General features: G+C 40.5%; 4 protein-coding genes and 1 pseudogene across 6 annotated transcripts in view; 4 read left to right on the top strand and 1 right to left on the bottom strand.

The window, feature by feature from the left end:
- LOC110066729 (arf-GAP with GTPase, ANK repeat and PH domain-containing protein 1-like) overlaps positions 1-19,983 on the top strand; it is a 46,302-nt gene that overhangs the window by 22,139 nt on the left and 4,180 nt on the right. For 2 of the 3 annotated variants that reach the window (XM_089285285.1, XM_089285284.1), the window contains exons 11-18: positions 261-334; positions 571-648; positions 11,745-11,841; positions 12,527-12,644; positions 12,890-12,994; positions 13,244-13,331; positions 13,795-13,962; positions 14,576-15,508. In XM_089285285.1, the coding sequence (XP_089141411.1) occupies positions 261-334; positions 571-648; positions 11,745-11,841; positions 12,527-12,644; positions 12,890-12,994; positions 13,244-13,331; positions 13,795-13,962; positions 14,576-14,731 (884 nt within the window). In that variant the 3' untranslated portion in view covers positions 14,732-15,508. Of the gene's footprint in view, positions 1-260; positions 335-570; positions 649-11,744; positions 11,842-12,526; positions 12,645-12,889; positions 12,995-13,243; positions 13,332-13,794; positions 13,963-14,575; positions 15,509-19,983 lie in introns of those variants that run through there. The other variant, XM_089285286.1, reaches the window with a different exon arrangement.
- Positions 659-6,841, top strand: LOC110041103 (uncharacterized). The gene has a single exon (XM_020746382.2). The coding sequence runs from the start codon at positions 3,179-3,181 to the stop codon at positions 4,094-4,096; it is 918 nt and encodes a 305-aa protein (XP_020602041.2). The 5' UTR covers positions 659-3,178; the 3' UTR covers positions 4,097-6,841.
- LOC149115869 (uncharacterized) lies at positions 4,597-7,167 on the bottom strand (annotated as a pseudogene).
- On the top strand, positions 7,537-10,064 carry LOC110041114 (melanocortin receptor 4-like). Its single transcript, XM_020746390.2, has one exon. The coding sequence runs from the start codon at positions 9,091-9,093 to the stop codon at positions 10,000-10,002; it is 912 nt and encodes a 303-aa protein (XP_020602049.2). The 5' UTR covers positions 7,537-9,090; the 3' UTR covers positions 10,003-10,064.
- On the top strand, positions 17,786-18,936 carry LOC149115868 (melanocortin receptor 4-like). The gene has a single exon (XM_089283863.1). The coding sequence runs from the start codon at positions 17,895-17,897 to the stop codon at positions 18,804-18,806; it is 912 nt and encodes a 303-aa protein (XP_089139989.1). The 5' UTR covers positions 17,786-17,894; the 3' UTR covers positions 18,807-18,936.

Genomic DNA, 19,983 nt, shown 5'->3' with positions numbered 1-19,983 from the left:
TTGACCGAGGTGTCTTGCCCAAGATTATAACACAGTGGCCCTAGCCAAGGGTTGAACCCGGACCTCTCCATCAGGAGATAGTGTACTAACCATTAGGCCATTGTCCCTCCCTGTTACAAAACAGAAAATTAACAAGGATGGAGTCAATTATGGGGAAGATTAGGGGGATTAAGATTGAGTGAAAAATTGAGGCAACATTTTGCTTTGACAGCAGATAGAACATAGAAATAAGCAAGGTCTCTTTTAAAACTTTGTCGCAGAAATGACGGACTGGGAGTTCACCATTGTGTCATTAGAAGCTAAATCATGGCAGTTTGCAGCAGCCACACAAGAGGTAGGTTAACCTTAGGTGTGTGATGCATGAAAAGATGTCATCTGATCGGAGAAAACAAAAGTCCAGAGCCAGTCTCAGTCGTTATTCCTCCAGCGTATAGCTGGCATAACCTACGAGGCCTGGACGCGAGTGGTTCATTGACTGGCTTAAATCTCCCACGTTCAGTGCAGTTAAGTAAAATAGTTCTTTTAAACTTAACCTCCTTCAGTCAGTTATTTTTTTCCTTGTTGTTGTAGGAGCGAGATGCCTGGGTTCAGTTAATAGAGCAACAGATTTTGTCTTGCTTACAGTCAAATGAAAGCGGCAGAGAAAAGGTATGATGTTACTAACACAACAAATTTGAAATATTCATTGATGAAGTTAGCACCAAAGTAAAGTGAAATACATGTAAAGTAATCTTTATTGTTACAGGGTGGCCCGTTCAGCTCAAAGGCTGGTATCCATAGGGGCCCTGTAAATTTAAAATTAACTAAGTATACATTACAAATCTATCCATAACATAGCACTATGTAGCCTCATACTTTAATCTTTAGTGTACAATGTTTAAGAGGGAATCTTGATCAGTGAATGCTATGTTTTTTGCACGGTTAACACTATCTTCCCATTATATTTCCTTGAGTTATTATCATATTACATCATCTCACTGTCTTCAGGGCTGTTGAATTCAAAACACCCGTTTATTTGTTGTTTAAAGTGGAAAATTCAGATCAGATTTTCACGAGTGTATCCCAGAGTCACTAAGAATTCTTTCCTGTCCTTTTTAGAAGTTGCATGCGTATCGCTTTGAAAAAAGTTAAATTGTAACGTTTGTTGAAGAAGATACAGTGTTCTTTTTTTTTTCGTGTTGGACTAGAGGTATTTGAGGCCACTTTATTTTGTCCTGGGTCAATTAAAATTCAAGCAAACGTACCCGATAGCCACCAAGAGCTGGAATTGATCTTAGGCCAGGAGACTCCGAAAGTTTTGACCGTGATAATGAAAGAGTTTTCGTAAAATGATTTCGTGTTGTATATATTCGTGAAATATGATGTTCTCTACCCATACGTGTGTTAGTTGTTACCCTGTCGAGGGTAACAGTAATTTGCCTGCGAATGCACCAAACAGCTTGATTATATCACGCCACTCGGAGTGAGTCCTTACAGCATCCGAATCCAAAACCCTTTAGAATGAATATAGCATAATTTTGCCGAACTATTTTTGGATGCTATTATGAGACTGACGATCCTTTATCTATACGTAATAAGCCAGTTAGTAAACTATTTTAAAAAGCACTTTACCAGTTTTGTTCGGTATTAATAATTCTAACGTCAGTCCTCTCTTATACTGGTTTAAAAGAAATGTATTTAATTAAAGGGCATACAATTAGGATACTATATTTTGCCCTTTCCAAGTCTTTTTCGTTACACTTATTTGTTAACGATATTGTATTTATGTCGTCAAGTGGAGAAAAAAAATACAAATGTTAATACTTCAAGAACAAAGTTTGTGTTGCAGGAGTTTCCCAGCCGGTACAATTGAAAACTTGGAAAGATCCTGTTTTCTAGATTATTATATTAAAAAGCAACGGGTAAAATTCATACGATTGCAACGTGAACAACATAAAAGGGGAAGTTATAATTTAAAGGGTTTTACGGGTATCCTTCTTAAACCGTCAAACATTTTTGCATATATAGCAAGAATTCTAGGCAATAAACCTTGCAAATAAAATTCTATACGTGCTATATTTTCGCTTGTGAAAAAAGCGATACGTCTAATCAGCTTCGCGTATAGCGTTCTTCACATGGGAAAAATAATATATAGATTTAGGCCAGCCTAAAAGCGTAGCTCCTGGGCCGGGTTGTTCAAAGCCCGATTAAGCTAACCCAGGAAAAGGTAGAATTTTGATTTGAGTTTTGTGACTTTGCGGTGAGGTTTTCTGTATATTGTTTGGCTTTCTGTTTTGAGTTTTAATAATCAACCTATACACAAAACAAAACAGTAAAAAACATTTGTATAGAAGAAAAAGTTATAATTTGGTTAACTTTAAATCCTGGGTTACCGTTAACCGGCTTCCGAGCAATCCTGCTCTGTTTCCAACAAGTTAACCTAATATGAGCCCGCGATCAAATCAATAACCAACTTCAATAATCAGCGGTCAACTTCAAAAAACACGTGACCTCGAGGAGCTGTAAACTTGAGCCCGTGATATGGTCAAGTGATACTGGTCAGCGGCTACCTTGTTTTGAAAGGTGTCAATTGATCATAACTTGGATGTCCAATATAAAGGAACTACACGGTAAACCAAGGCTGCATGTCTGTCAACCTATTATTTGGAGTATGGTCGCCATGTTGGGCAACTCCGTCGCCGTCGTGCGTACGCGCCCAGGAACAATACCGCTAGCCATGATAACCATGAGAAAATCAACTCGTGGGTTTCTTTTTCTTTCCTATATGAGTATAGGGCTCCGCTTGGCGGCCCTTCGGGCCGCCGGAGCTCCGCTATAACCAGTCACCGTCCAGAGCAGAATCACCTAGCCAATCAGAGTTAAGCACTCAAATGGCTTCCGAGAAGCGCGGTCTTGAAATTAGACTCGCCACAAGTCGACCTTTTCTTAATCCTTAACTCACTTACCTCTCTCAAGTGAAGCGAGAGGGTAATCTTCGGGCGAAGAAGTCAGGAGGGCGAGCGCGAGCGACTTAGGTCGCGAGAGGTCGAGCTTTCCAACGGAGAAACTGACAATGGAAATATTATTGGAAAGGACTTTAGAAAGTCTATCTTGAAATCTGAGTATGTGTTTCGAAAACACAGTTCGGTTTCCCATTTAAGTTCACTTTCGGAAAAACAGAAGCGGAATATATCCAAATATGTCTTCGGAAGAAGCAGTGATTCAGTCTACAGGAGGAAACATAACTGATGCCGTAAAGAACGTCTTGGTTATTAACTGTGCAGTTAATATTCCTCTCGCCATAACATCAATAATCGGGAACTCCCTGGTGTTACATGCAGTTTGGAAGACGTCAACACTTCGCTCGCCATCTGTGGTCTTACTTTGTGGCTTAGCGCTTTCTGACCTCGCTGTCGGTGCGGTTGTACAGCCCTTTTTTATCGCAAACGATTTAATAGGACTGCTCTCTCAAGACCAATCGCTGAAAACTTTATTCGTGAGGATTTACAATGTACTGGCTTTCTATGTGTGCGGAATTTCTCTTTTTACGATCACCACAGTTAGCGTGGATAAACTTGTCGCCATTCAGAAGCCCTTACGTTATCCAAGTATTGTGACAATTCCTCGAGTAAGGCGAGTTCTTGTGGCTGTCTGGCTATTTTGTGTAATTTTAGTGAGCACACAGTTTTTGCACGACATGATTCAGCTCGTCGCAGTTGGAGTTGTAGTATGTGTTTGTCTTTTCATCTCAGCTTTTTGTCATGTAAAAATTTACAAATTTGTTCGCCATCATCAGCATTGGATTCAAATGCAACTGCACGCGGTTGAGGCTAACACTCCAAACACTGGAAATGTGAACAATAATATGTCAGGGCTAAAAAGATCTGCTTTGAACGCCTTTATAGTTTTTCTTGTACTCATTGTTTGTTACTGCCCTTATTTTATTGTTTTCGTCGTAACTTCAGTTTATCCAATCAATGTAATGCTTGGCAGATCCCTTACTTCAACTATAGTGTTCATTAACTCGGCTCTGAACCCATTCTTGTATTGCTGGCGAATACATGAAATACGGGAAGTTGTTAAACAGACTTCGCATAAACTAGTTTGCTGCAAATAATAATAAAAAAATCAGTGTATGTTTGTACAGCGTAAAAAGTAAACTTGAATCCCATAGTCCATTTTTGTCGTAATAATTTTATATAATAATAAAGTGTATTATCGTTTGTCTCACGATGTAGTCACTTGAGATGTAGATCGCGACGTTTCGACTGCTTACTGCTAGTCTTCTTCAGGCGATAAGGTCGACTGATTGCACGGTATCATTTATATCACAAAGGTCGGCTGTGATTGGTGCATTTCGATCCTCCTATTGTTCCATTGTTCCGGCGAGTAGCTGTTCCCTCAGTGGTCCGTTGTTGTACCGTTCTCCTGTTGTTGTGTTTCTTGATCGTGGGTATCCATGCTTCAGGAATTTCAATTCCACCATCCCTGTTGATGTTGTTAGGGTGAAGTCTTATGTGAATAGCTTCCTTGACCCTACGTGTGTACCAGTGAGGATCTCGATCAATAAACTTGACCTCATTCCAGATAGGATAGTGGCCGGTCTCGTCTGTGTGTTCAAAAACGGCGGAGGTCTGGGTACGGGCGAGTCGTATATCCCTGTCGTGTTCTTTGATCCTCTCCTGCATAGATCTCCCTGTTTCCCCGATGTAGACTTTGCCGCACTCACAGGGAATCCTGTAGACAACACCATCTTGTTTAGCCGGGTTGACGGTGTCCTTTGGTCGCACTAAGTGTGACCGAAGTGTCGTGTCGGACTTAAAGACGGTGAGCATGCCTTGTTGTTCTAGGCAGCGGCGGAGAGACTCCGAAACTCCTTGGACATAGGGTAAAACGGCGGTGGATTTAAATTCCGCGACAGGCTCTCTTCTTGGGGCTGTTCGTGTCTTTGTGATCTTCTGTACAAAAGAGGAGGGATATCCGTTAGAAACAAGTACAGATGACAGATGTTTCTTCTCTCCAGCGATTACTGATGGTTTGGTGACGAGACGTTTAGCCCGGTCGTACAGACACTTCACAATACCGCGCTTTACTGACTGAGGGTGGTGTGAATCATACGCTAGGTACTGATCAGTATGTGTTGGTTTCCTGTAGACACTGGTGGTAAGGCGGCCATCAGGTTCTCTGTAAACTGACGTGTCGAGAAAGGCGATCTTGTTGTTGTTCTCGATCTCCATGGTGAAACGGATTGATGGTTGTTGACTGTTCAGGTGTTGCAGGAAGACGTCAACTCTATCCCGATCCAGGATGGTGAAAGTATCATCTACGTAGCGTTTCCAGATCTTAGGCTTGCAAGGTGCGGACTCTATTGCTTGTTCTTCAAATATCTCCATGTAGAGATTAGCAATAACCGCGGATACAGGGCTCCCCATGGCTGTGCCGTCTCGTTGTTCGTAAATCGATCCGTTGTACTGGAAGTAGGTAGATCTTAATACGGAATTCAAGAGGTCCGCGATTTGAACTGGTGTAAGTGTAGTGCGGTCAGCCAGGCCTGCGTCGTTCTCCATTTTTTGTAGCGCGGCTCGTACGGCGCCCTCGATCGGTACGTTGGTAAACAGTGACTCTACGTCGAAAGACACCATGATCTCGTGGTCCTGGATCTCTTCACTGGCGATGGTGGAGGCGAAGTCAGTTGAGTTCTTCACTGTGAAGTTCGAGTTACCTGCAAGAGGAGATAATACGTTAGCCAAGAAAGCAGACAGGTCGTATGCAAAGGTGTTGACACACGACACAATTGGCCTAAGCGGTGTGTCGGCCTTGTGGATCTTCGGCAAACCATAGATCCTAGGTGGTTGTTTGTGTCGGGGTCTGATCTTATTATAAACCGCCTCTGATATGTGTCCACTCCGTTTCAGGGTTAGCAGCTTCTCAGATAGCTTCCGGGTCAAGCGGTCTGTCGGATCTTTGTTGAGCAGCTGGTACGGTCCGGAATCAATTAGCACTGACATTTTTGCGTGGTATGTGTCAGCGTACAGGATTACGCTGGCGCGTCCTTTGTCGGCCGGAAGAACCATGATGGAGTTGTCCTCTTTTAAGCTTTTAAGAGCCTCCTGCTGTTCCTTCGTGATGTTGGGCGTGGGTGGTTGTGCCTGTTGAAGGATGGTGTTGACGGATCTCCTGACTGTGTCTGCTCACTCCGCATCTAGTGGCCTGACTGCTGACTCAATCTTGGCGATGATCTCGGTGGCTGGGACGCTCGTAGGAGTCACGGCGAAATTTAGACCTTTCTTCAGTAAAGACACTTCAGCTTCGTTAAGGGTCCTGGATGACAAGTTGATAACCCATTTTGTTTTGTCAACAAAAGTTGTAGGAGAAACAGAAGACTGTTTCTCTCGCAAAAGTTTCTCAAACTTGCGCTGTTGACGGTCTTTGGTGGTATTAAAGACTCGCTGGGTAGTGGATTTAACCTTGTCGAGTACCTCTGCAGCGTCATCCGTAGAAAGAGCGGATGTTATGCTCTGTGCTGTTGATTCGGCTTCTTTCTTCGTATCTGCCTTGGCTCTCTGCGTCAGTCTGATTCTTTCCCTCAGGAATCTCATGGATGCTAGTTCAGCGACTCTGCGTGCGCCTCTGGTGGGAACTGGCGGCCGAACTTGCAGATCTCTTGGAACAATGTGGTTCTTAATACACCTTGTGAGAAAGGTGAGATGGTTGGTATAGCGTGCGAGCTTGCGTGAGCAACGCTCATGTCGACGAATCAACCTTAGGGCTGTGCGCCCATATTTCTGGTCAATGTCGAGGAAAAGGTTGTTGTTATTCATCGTGGTGGATGCAATAATAAAGTGTATTATCGTTTGTCTCACGATGATGGTGTTGTCTACATCAACAGGGATAGTGGAATTGAAATTCCTGAAGCATGGATACCCACGATCAAGAAACACAACAACAGGAGAACGGTACAACAACGGACCACTGAGGGAACAGCTACTCGCCGGAACAATGGAACAATAGGAGGATCGAAATGCACCAATCACAGCCGACCTTGCAATCAGTCGACCTTATCGCCTGAAGAAGACTAGCAGTAAGCAGTCGAAACGCCGCGATCTACATCTCAAGTGACTACATCGTGAGACAAACGATAATACACTTTATTATTGCATCCACCACGATGAATAACAACAACCTTTTCCTCGATAATTTTATAATTAGAACAGGTAGTCACGAGGTCGAGTAAAATGAAGTATTAATATCACGCGTGTTTTCGGAAGTTACAGAAATTACCCGATTTGAGCAGCGACGTCTGCAATTTCGTAACTTCCGGAAACATTAGTGATATTAATCCTTTATTTTACGAGGAATTATGTGACTATTTGTTTAACGAAGACTTCATTGCTGCGGAATATATGAAAGACGGGAAGTTGTTGAGGGACGAACCATTAGAAAAGTTTAGGGGGGAGGGGGGTGGGCAGGAATTTTTTTCACGTCCACCGCCTCTGCAGGGTTTTTTTCGGGGTCAAGTCACCTGCACGAATATTTTTTTTCTTTTTTTGGGGGGGGGAGGGGGGTGGGGTGGATATTTACTGTCGCAATTTTAATCTTAACTCGCCACAATCTGATTGCCTGGAACAGGCTTCAAACAAATATTTCTTTTATCTTTCACAGAATCGTTTTGCTTTACTGTCAAAATTATACTCAGGAGGAAACCTAACCAAGTATCAGACACATTTATAAGCGCCTGTTGCCCAACTGATGGGATTGCGTTGCATTTTTTGTTTGATGTCTAGGGAAATAACAGCTTTATTTATTCCTTCCCAAGTGAATCAAGGTTTCAACTAGGATTCTGTGTGTGGCTCTTCAGTAACCATGATATGGGGCCAAAGGGCCTATTCTGCCAGGGGGGTCTTGGGGGGTAGGCCCCAGGCCCCCCCAGAAAAATTTGCAAAATTGAAGCGTTTTTGGTGCGTTTTCCACGATTTTCAGCCGATAATTTCAATGTATCGATTGGACTTGAATGATAGTGTGTCGTTTACTTTGTCAAAAACCTAAAGCAGATTGAAACAGCCTATGCTCAACGCATCAGTTGTGTTAACACCTCCGTGATTGTCTTTTACGACGTTTGTCCAACGTTGATCTTAGCGGCCATCTTAGGGGAAGTGTTTCGGTTCGCCATGGGTGTGCACATCTGTTGTATATATTCATGAAATATGATATTCTCTACGCACACATGTGTTAGTTGTTATCTGGTCGAGGGTAACAGTAATTTTCCTGCGAATGCACCGAACAACTTGATTATATCACGCTACTCGAAGTGCACCCTTACAACACCTGAATCGAAAATCTTTTAGAATAAATATATCAAAATTTTGCCCAACTATTTTTGGATGCTATTATGAGACTGACGTTCCTTTATCTATACGTAATAAGCCAATCAGAAAACTATTTTAAAAAGCACTTTACCAGTTTTATTTTGTTCAGTATTAATAATTCTAACGTCATTCCTCTCTTGTACTAGTTTAAAATAAATGTATTTAATTAAAGGGCATATAATTAGGATACTATATTTTGCCCTTTCCACTTCTTTTTCGTTACACTTGTTTGTTAACAATATTGTATTTATGTCGTCAAGTGGAGAAAAAAAAAATACAAATGTTAATACTTCAACAACAAAGTTTGTGTTACAGGCGTTTCCCAGCCGATACAATTGACAGCTTGAAAAGATCCTATTTTCTACATTATTATATTAAAAAGCAACAGTTAAAATTCATATGATTGCAACGTAAACAATATTAAAGCGGAAGTTAATTTTAAGGGTTTGACGGGTATCATTCGTAAACCGTCAAACATTTTCCGCGTTTTATGCAGATTTCAAACAATTATCAACCTGCTGTTTTCAAACTTGCTGTTGGCGCTAAATGGCACTAGATATTTGAAGCCTACTCGTTAAAGTCAACGTTTGAGCGCGTTTTCGTAACGGAGAAACTGACAATGGAAATATTATTGGAAAGAACTTTAGAAAGTCTATCTTGAAATCTGAGTATGTGTTTCGAAAACACAGTTCGGTTTCCCATTTAAGTTCACTTTCGGAAGAACAGAAGCGGAATATATCCAAATATGTCTTCGGAAGAAGCAGTGATTCAGTCTACAGGAGGAAACATAACTGATGCCGTAAAGAACGTCCTGGTTGTTAACTGTGCAGTTAATATTCCTCTTGCCATAACATCGATAATCGGGAACTCCCTGGTGTTACATGCAGTTTGGAAGACGTCAACACTTCGCTCGCCATCTGTGGTCTTACTTTGTGGCTTAGCGCTTTCTGACCTCGCTGTCGGTGCGGTTGTACAGCCCTTTTTTATTGCAAAAGATTTAATAGGACTGCTCTCTCACGACCAATCGCTGAAAACTTTATTCTTGAGGATTTACAATGTACTGGCTTTCTATGTGTGCGGAATTTCTCTATTTACGATCGCCGCAATTAGCATGGACAGACTTGTCGCCATTCAGAAGCCTTTACGTTATCCAAGTCTTGTCACAATTCCCCGAGTAAGGTGCGTTCTCTTGGCTGTCTGGACAACTTGTGCGATTTTAGTAAACGCGCAGTTTTGGAACGACATGATTTATCTCGTTTTAGTTGCAGTTGTAATATGTGTTTGTCTGTTCATCTCAGCTTTTTCTCATATAAGAATATACAAAATTGTTCGTGATCATAAGAGTAGAATTCAAATTCAACGAGAAGCAGTGGAAACTAACACAGTGACTGTGAATGTGAACAATATGTTAGGGCTAAAAAGATCTGCTTTGAACGCCTTTATAGTTTTTCTTGTACTCATTGTTTGTTACTGCCCTTATTTTATTGTTTTCGTCGTAACTTCAGTTTGCCCAATCAATGTAATGCTTGGCAGATCCCTTGCTTCAACTGTAGTGTTCATTAACTCGGCTTTAAATCCATTTTTGTATTGCTGGCGAATACATGAAATACGGGAAGTTGCTAGACAGACTTGTCATAAACTAGTTTGCTGCAAATGAAAAAACAAAAAATCAGTGTATGTTTGTACAGCGTAAAAAGTAAACTTGAATCCCATAGTCCATTTTTGTCGTGATAATTTAATAATTAGTACAGGTAGTCACGAGGTCGAGTAAAATGAAGTATTAATATCACGCGTGTTTTCGGAAGTTACAGAAATTGCCCGATATGAGCAACGACGATTGCAATTTTGTAACTTCCGAAAACATCAGTGATATTCCTTTATTTTACGAGGAATTATGTGACTGTTTGTTTAAAACACAAAGCACTGTGTGCATTGAGCAGCTGGAAAGGATGGCGAAAAGACTTGGTTGCTGACGAACATATGAAATACGGGGAGTTGTTAAGGGACAGACCATTAGAAAAGTGATGGGGGGGGGGGGGTGGCACTTTTTCAGTTTCCAGGAATGTTTTTTTTTACGTCCACTGCCTCTGCAGGGTTTTTTCCGTCCATGATTGTCTTTTAGGAAGTTTGTCCAACGTTGATCTTAGCGGCCATCTTAGGGGAAGTGGTTCGCCATGGGTGTGCACATCTGTGTCCACAATCGTCATTTATTCATGTCAGTTGTGAAATTACTCCTATATATATGTCGAGGCTCTTAAAACACGGTATGTGCTTCGTTAATTGCAAACGAATCAAGCAGGTTGGCTGTTTATAGCACATGTTTGTTTTGTTTTTGTTTTTTATCACTTTTAAGCCATGGTTTTCCGTAAGGGTTTGTCTGGAAGGATGTCTGGCTAGCAGTGTCCATGATGAAGTTGCTGCGTGCAAAATGTATCAGCCTTGAAAGGGGAAAATGTCCGTTTTCTTAATTGTAGAGAAAACCATGTGGATGGGAATTACACCAGGACCAAGAAATTAAAACTGCAGTATAAAGTGGCTGCCAAGGTGCCCTTCAGGCGAATACAATTTGTAGTCGAGAGAGCAATTCACTCTGCAGAAAATTTTTTTTTTCACTTCTTCTTTGCATTTTTGTTTTCAGTCACCCTCCAAAGTCCATTTAATGTACAGCGAATAAAGTCAACTTGAATAATACAGACCATTTTGCCAATGATGTTTTTGTGGTGTTGATTATAAATATACTGTAAACAGCCCTTTTACTAAAAATGCAAACGCTTTACGATATTTCGTCAGTCATCTGTTTCCCTAAAGTTGACCTACTTACAAGGTTAAAACGTTTTTTAAATTGCTTACAATGTTAAAGATGTTTATGAAGGAGAAATCACAAATGGAGAATTAGTGCCGGGATTTGGAATAAATGGAAAATGCTTGTTTAGTGGTTCTTTCTTCTGGTTTTATTGAGTGGTGTGTGTTCGATCTGTGTCATTTTATAAGCATTCACTTCCAATCCCCCTTAAAGATTAATCATCGATGTTTAGTTATTTTTATTTATTTATTCAACTTCGCCTAACTAAAGTACTTCTATACATAGAATTTGTATTAGGCAGGGAGACCACTGCTGCCTAGCCAATTACAGTGAATCTCTCGTTAATCAGAATTAAACTAAAGCTACTCATATATAAACAAGAAAAATCAAAAGGAAACTAAACAGAAGTTCAAATTGCTAGAAACAGCACGACGGCGGGCTCAGAAGAGTCCTCGCTATGTTGCACCTGGGACAGATTGTTCTCCAGCGTCTTATGTAGTTCTTATCTCACGTATATACCATAAAAAGCAGCACACTTGACCATAGAGTTAACTACCATGAGTTAACTGAAACTGTTTGCTTGGTTCTGTTTTCAGTCAAGAGGTAACAGCAGTTCTTCATCTAATGGTCACGATATGCAATCAATTAGGAATATGGAAGGAAACGAAGTGTGTGTGGACTGTGGCGCGCCGAGTAAGTTGGGTGTCCTGTTGCTGTTTTTCATTTTCGCAATGCATTGCATTATGAGAATCAGTTTATACCGTGGCATCCCTCCCTCTTAAAATAATTATGTCCTTGCCGCACTCTTTGAAGGCGTTTTTTTTTTTTTTTTCAATTTACGACCATGTTGTGGTAAGTACCTTGTTCTTTTAAACACACTATTCGCTCCTTTCCCAAAATTTAATTAGCGCCCTTCATACTAAATCAAATGAACACGGTCTTTTCGAGTGAAGAGGTTGAAATGGTAAATTGTTACAAGAGGAAGTCGGGAAGTTTATTTTGAGTCAGGGAAAATTGACATTTTGAAGTTAAGTCAGGAAGATTTAAAATTTTAGCACTGTAGATTTCATACCGTTGAAGGCTGAAGGAAACATTCGGGATCACTGCGACCTTAGTGATGTTTTTCCTTAACGAAGAAGGCAAATTTGTCGAAACCTTATCAGTCCTAAATGGGTTGTAACGACGGTTGTAAGGGGAGCTGGAAGCCACTACTATATATTATATTTTGTAGTTATGTGCCAGTTTGGTCAGCGAAATTGTATTTTTATCATGGAAAAGTCGGGGAATTCGAAAATCTGATGTCGGTGACAACCGACATCATCCTGTAGGCGATGACCCATGAAGTCAGTAATGTGTGTTTTCTTTCTTGTTTTCTCAGGTCCTGACTGGGCGTCACTGAACCTTGGAGCTTTGATGTGTATAGAATGTTCTGGAATTCACAGAAATCTTGGAACACACGTGTCTAGAGTACGATCTCTAGACCTGGACGAATGGCCGTAAGTAAAGTGTACACCACGTGTTTGAAAATAAGAGTTGTTTTTAGGATTTTGAAGGCGAATGACCTGCTCGTCGTGATCGTTGGTCAAAAGGTCTAGTTTCCATGCCTATCCAGTGTCTTTGTAATCTTAACCCAGCTAAACTGCTATTTAAATGGTCTCCGCACCCAGTAATCTTCCTTCAGACTAGCTGCTAATGCTGCCTTGGGAAGTACTTATCGCATCGCACTTGTTTTGCTTTGCAGATCTGAGCTCACAGCTGTGATCAGCGCAATTGGAAACACACTTGCTAACAGCGTGTGGGAAGGAAAGCTACAAAACAGGACGAAACCAACCCCGTCTTCTTCAAGGTATGAAAGCGCTTGTAACAAGTGGTAACACAATAACGTTTTGATGCTAAGTCACGTTAGGTCACGCACAGCCGCTGCAAAGTCTTCTTAGGTCACGCAAGGTCGCACCAGGTTACTCAAGGTTGTGCCAGTTTAAGCTTCAATCTAAGTGAGAAAGTCTCGTTATCACACAGCCAGTGTGATTTCAACAGTTTAATGATGTAATCCGTATGCTTCCTTAATTGTCCCTCTTTATATATCCACATTTAGAGAAGAGAAAGAAAAATGGGTCCGAGCGAAATACGAGGGGAAAGAGTTTCTTCGAGAATTACCGCCGTGTGATTTTTCACTGGGCGAGGTAAGTGATGTAACTTACTAAATTAATTGAGGAAGACAAGTAGAACAAGAGCACTTAGAAACAGTAACAAGAATTTGTCAGGACCGTTTGTTGGAAGGAGATGGAGCCATTGCAGTTGGTGGATGAATGGTGGATTACTGGTTCGGTATTCGGCGCATTGGGTGCCGATGCATTTGTTGGTGCTCAATCGTCACTTTTTGCCATTTTGAGAAGTAAGGGTGAGTGCTACTGGGAGGGGGGGGGGGGGGGGGGGAGATAATAATGTGATGGTAGATGTCCAACGCGACTTGAAAGTACCATTAATCTGCGATGTGAAGAAGCGATCGTCGCATTTGTGTTTGCATAATAGGTAAAAGAGACTGCAAAGTGTGATATAGAATTAATTGGACTATCCTCTACCAATCAAAACCGGGTCATTTTGCTCAATGTTTTGTAAGAACTAATTTACTTCATGTCTTCACAGCAACTCTTGGAGGCTGTAATTAGAGAAGATTTACCGCAGTGCATTCTACTGCTGGCTCACTGTTCACCCGAAGATCTCAACACGGCTTATGAAGACAGAGAGAGCTGCACAGCACTTCATATAAGCTGTTCACTAGGAAATATAGTCATAACACAGCTTCTTATATGGGTTAGTCTCACGTTTAGACTCTAGACTCTCCCAACTGTGTTTCATACATTTTCTCTAATACCCTTCTGAAGAAGTAAGTTTTTTATCAGTCATTGTTTCCCTAACAGGGTCATGTTCTAAATTCTCCTCATATGACTTCCTCGTTTGCTATAAACAGGTTAAGAGAATTTAGTTGTCAATGTCGTTGGAGTTGAAATATGTGATACAATCAAACTCATGATTACTCGTAGTCTTCGCAACGTTTTAATGAAAGCTCTGTGTGGAACTTCAGGTTAACGGACCCTTGTTGTAAACAGACACGGATAACTTCCTGGTTATCCTTTTCGGTAGATTCGCGTTAAAATAATTTTGCCGTGAGTGGTCAATTATCAGAATCAGACCAGGTTTTGTAACTACATCAGTATTGAGTTTGAGTCGTTCGAATATGATTGCGATGTCACCCCACCCCCCATTAGCGGACAATCAGACCCCCAGGGTGTCCGCTTATTAGAGATTTTACCACAGTTCTCCCTTTCCCTAACCACGCCCAACACTGTCGAAATAACTTGTAGCGTTCATCTGCAAATTGAAAGGCTGTGCCGTTGTATCATTTTTTTTTTCTTGTCTTCGCCAGTATTTTGCAGATGTGCGGATCCTTGACGTCAAAGGTCGCTCGGCTCTATGGTACGCAAAGAGTGCTGGGAGTAAGGAATGCGCAGACATCTTACGTCACAACGGATGTAACGATCTTGGTACCATGATTCCTCAGGGTAGTGATGTGTTTTGTTAGCAGCAACAAATTACGGCGACTCCTGGCTCCTGAAAATATTGTTTCCTTGGGATAAGCAAGGCTGCCTTACGAAAGATCCACAATAAAGTGAACATGCCACAGTTCTGTCGGATGCGAAGATTACACGGACGTTTGAGTGACAGTGTGACTCTTATCTGACTGTGTTGTCACGCAAATCTAGTCACGCAGTTGTCTTTATCGAAGGCTACGCTTGAACAGTTTCGAAGAAAATATAAGTACTCTAGGAACAAAGCCTCGAGGAATTTGACTCTTAGTAAATATTTCAATTATGAAGTTTGTTCGGCTGCAAACAATTCATTGCAGCCAAAAACTCGTGTCATTATCAATCTCAAAGAAATTTTACATTGACGAAGAAAAAAAGAAACTATAAGAGTTGTATTTATTTGTTCTTACAAGAAGTATATGTTATTGACGTGTATATAAGAAATATTTCCACAGCTGTATACGGGGTTCAATATCATTTAAGACAAGGTCTTGATATCGAGTAAAGACTGTATACAAAGATAAGGAAAAAAAGAAGAAGAAAAATCGAAGTAAAGGATTGGGGAGCCTTTTACATTAATTTCAATTTTATTGCACGCTCTTTCGTCGTTCATTAACTCTCGCCCACCTTACAGATATCTTAACTCAACGCTGTACTCTGCGCACTGGATAACGTCTTTTGAAAAGGATATGAAAATATGAGATTTGTTATCAAAATATCTGTACACTGAATTGTCTTGTTTCTGATTTTGATTAAAGTGTTCGTTTACGCAACAGCCTTAACCGGAAATTGGAAAGATAAGAGATTTTAATTGCACGCCCTTATTAACACCAAGACCAAAACGTGAGCTAAAGTTTGTTTACTTTAAACCCTGAGTAAAACTGACGCTTCCTGCTCTCCATCGCTCTTTATAACTTTTAAACTTGCTTTTAAACATAACTTGTTTATTTGGTGTGATAAGATGTTGTCACTTCGAACTGAAACGGAGTCGGTGCTCCTGGTTTCGTTGTTTCCTGCTAACGCTGGATGACGTCACGATGCTTGTTAGTCAAACTGACTGTCCTCTTGGTATTGGCTTGCTGCTTGAGGTTGCTCTCATTTTGAAGAAGTAAAAGAGCCCAACTTATAAATCTTGCAACGAAGATGTTCCAAGATGCTTTTTACTTTCTGTAATTACCGTCAGTTCAATTCTTGAACCATCATTCGCGACACTTGAGCAATACAAACGCATGACAAATAGCCAAAATGAACGACCGAGTGCTAAAAAGAAGACTGGGCAAAAGCAATTTTAATGACGTTTTTCTCAAATCTAGCCGTACAACCGTATCTAATCAGTGCCAGTTTTTAATGCCTAAACATTTGAGGTAGGGTCTTTCGGCTACATTTGTGAAAGACGCCATTAAAGCTACTAGTGTCCATTCTTCCCTTAAACACCCGGTCGATCATTCTGGCTATTATCTACGGTTGTATCGCTGTAGTGTCCCATATGGTAGACGGTTTAAGACTGACGTAAATAGTAATTAGAGAAAGGAAAAACATCTTGGAACATTTTTCAGAAAAGTTAAGAGTTGAGCGCTCATTAATCTTCTCAAAACTGTTGTAAACCACCTTGACTTCGTTAGCTTGAAAACAATACCATGGATAGCTTCACAGGAACACGTAAAATCCATCACCGACCTTGCTGCTCTCTAGTAAACTTGCTGGCTTGTTTTGCCAAACTGTTAACGAGAGACTCGTATTAGCGGATAATAAATTAACAATTCTCATACAAACTCACGTTGAAAATGAGCTTATAATCAATGAAATGGCGTTTTTTTTTTACAGCCACCAACAACGCCCCTAACGTTAGAAGTAGCATTTTTTTTGTCATCGAAAGTATTTCGCGCGCACTAAGGATATATAAGCGCCTGTTGCCCAACTGATGGGGTTACGTTGCATTTTTTGTTTGATGTCTAAGGAAACAACAACTTTATTTATTCCTTCCCCAGTGAATCAAGGTTTTAACTAGGATTCTGTGAGTGGCTCTTCAGTAACCATGATATGGGGCCAAAAGGCCTATTCTGCTAGGGGGGTCTGGGGGTAGGCCCCAGGGCTCCCCAGAAAAATTTGCAAAATTGAAGCGTTTTTGGTGCGTTTTCTACGATTTTCAGCCGATAAATTCAATGTATCGATTGGACTTGAATGATAATGTGTCGCTTACTTTGTCAAAAGCCTAAAGCAGATTGAAACAGCCCAGATTCAACGCATCAGTTGTGTTGACACCTCCATGATTGTCTTTTACGACGTTTGTCCAACGTTGATCTTAGCGGCCATCTTAGGGGAAGTGTTACGGTTCGCCATGGGTGTGCACATCTGTTGTATATATTCGTGAAATATGATATTGTCTACGCACACACGTGTTAGCTGTTATCTTGTCGAGGGTAACTAATTTTCCTGCGAATGCACCGAACAACTTGATTATATCACGCTACTCGAAGTGCACCCTTACAACACCTGGATCGAAAATCTTTTAGAATAAATATATCAAAATTTTGCCCAACTATTTTTGGATGCTATGATTAGACTGACGTTGCTTTATCTATACGTAATGAGGCAATTAGAAAACTATTTTAAAAAGCACTTTACCAGTTTTATTTTGTTCGGTATTAATAATTCTAACGTCAGTCCTCTCTTGTACTAGTTTAAAAGAAATGTATTGAATTAAAGGGCATGCAATTAGGATACTATATTTTGCCCTTTCTACGTCTTTTTCGTTATACATGTTTGTTAACAATATTGTATTTATGTCGTCAAGTGGAGAAAAAAAAAATACAAATGTTAATACTTCAAGAACAAAGTTTGTGTTACAGGAGTTTCCCAGCCGGTACAATTGAAAACTTGAAAAGATCCTATTTCCTACATTATTGTATCAAAAAGCAGCAGTTAAAATTCATATGATTGCAACGTAAACAATATAAAAGGGGAAGTTATAATTTAAATGGTTTGACGGGTCTCCTTAAACCGTCAAACATTTTCCGCGTTTTATGCAGATTTCAAACAATTATCAACCTGCTGTTTTCAAACTTGCTGTTGGCACTAAATGGCACTAGATGTTTGAAGCTTGCTCGTTAAAGTCAACGTTTGAGCGCGTTTTCGTAACGAAAAAAACAGCTTGCAAATATGTCTTCGGAAGAAGCAGTGATTCAGTCTACAGGAGGAAACATAACTGATGTCGTAAAGAACGTCCTGGTTATTAACTGTGCAGTTAATATTCCTCTCGCCATAACATCGATAATCGGGAACTCCCTGGTGTTACATGCAGTTTGGAAGACGTCAACACTTCGCTCGCCATCTGTGGTCTTACTTTGTGGCTTAGCGCTTTCTGACCTCGCTGTCGGTGCGGTTGTACAGCCCCTTTTTATTGCAAACGATTTAATAGGACTGCTTTCTCAAGACCAATCGCTGAAAACTTTATTCTTGAGGATTTACAATGTACTGGCTTTCTATGTGTGTGGAATTTCTCTTTTTACGATCGCCGCAATTAGCGTGGATAGACTTGTTGCCATTCAGAAGCCCTTACGTTATCCAAGTATTGTGACAATTCCCCGAGTAAGGTGCGTTCTCTTGGCTGTCTGGACAACTTGTGCGATTTTAGTAAACGCGCAGTTTTGGAACGACATGATTTATCTCGTTTTAGTTGCAGTTGTAATATGTGTTTGTCTGTTCATCTCAGCTTTTTCTCATGTAAAAATATACAAAATTGTTCGTGATCATAAGAGTAGAATTCAAATTCAACGAGAAGCAGTTGAAACTAACACAGTGACTGTGGATGTGAACAATATGTTAGGGCTAAAAAGATCTGCTTTGAACGCCTTTATAGTTTTTCTTGTACTCATTGTTTGTTACTGCCCTTATTTTATTGTTTTCGTCGTAACTTCAGTTTATCCAGTCAATGTAATGCTTGGCAGATCCCTTGCTTCAACTGTAGTGTTCATTAACTCGGCTTTAAATCCATTTTTGTATTGTTGGCGAATACATGAAATACGGGAAGTTGTTAAACAGACTTGTCATAAACTAGTTTACTGCAAATGAAAAAAAATTTTCAGTCTATGTTTGTACAGCGTAAAAAGTAAACTTGAATCCCATAGTCCATTTTTGTCGTGATAATTTTATAATTAGTACAGGTAATCACGAGGGCGAGTAAAATGAAGTATTAATATCACGCGTGTCGTGTCATGTTGATTAATTCACCTTCACATTTCATTACCGAGCTTAAAATTCACCATCTTTATTAACTTATCATTATGTGACTATTTGTTTAAAACACAAAGCACTGTGTGCATTGAACAGCTGGAATGACGAAAAGACTTGGTTGCTGGCGAACATATGAAATACGGGAAGTTGTTAAGGAAGAGACCATTAGAAAAGGGATGGGGTGGGGGGGGGGGGGGGACTTTTTCAGCTTGCAGGAATGTCTTTTTCACGTCCACTGCCTCTGCAGGGTTTTTTTTCGTCCATGATTGTCTTTTACGAAGTTTGTCCGACATTGATCTTAGCGGCCATCTTAGGGGAAGTGGTTCGCCATGGGTGTGCACATCTGTGACCACAATCGTCATTTATACACGTCAGTTGTGAAATTACTCATATATACGTCAAGGGTTTTAAAACACGGTATGTGCTTCGTTAATTGCAAAGGAATCAAGCAGGTTGGCTGTTTATAGCACAAGGGTCTTTTTTTTAATCAATTTTAATCCATGGTTATCCGTAAGGGTTTGTCTGGCAGGATGTTCGGCTAGCAGTGTCCATGATGAGGTTGCTGCGTGCAAAATGTATCAACCTTGAAAGGGGAAAATGTCCGTTTTCTTAATTGTAGAGAAAACCATGTGGATGGGGATTACACCAGGACCAAGAAATTAAAACTGCAGTATAAAGTGGCTGCCAAGGTGCCCTTCAGGCGAATACAATTTGTACTCAAGAGAGCAATTCACTCTGCAGAAAATTTTTTTCTTCACTTCTTCTTTGCATTTTTTTTTTCAGTCACCCTCCCTTGCATGAATTTTTTTTTTGCTTTTTCCCCACTCCCCCCATCTCACATTTCTAATGGTCTGTCCCTAAACACACTTGTCATAAGTTAATTTTCTGCAAGTGAAAAAGTCCATTTAATGTACAGCGAATAAAGTCAACTTGAATAATACAGACCATTTTGCCAATGATGTTTTTGTGGTGTTGATTATAAATATACTGTAAATAGCCCTTTTACTAAAAATGC

Source organism: Orbicella faveolata, unplaced genomic scaffold (genome assembly GCF_042242905.1).
Source record: "Orbicella faveolata isolate gen_17 unplaced genomic scaffold, um_ofav_v1 contig_13, whole genome shotgun sequence".
NCBI lineage: Eukaryota > Metazoa > Cnidaria > Anthozoa > Scleractinia > Merulinidae > Orbicella > Orbicella faveolata.
Note: the sequence above shows the minus strand (reverse complement) of the source record. Positions and strands in the feature narration are given on the sequence as shown.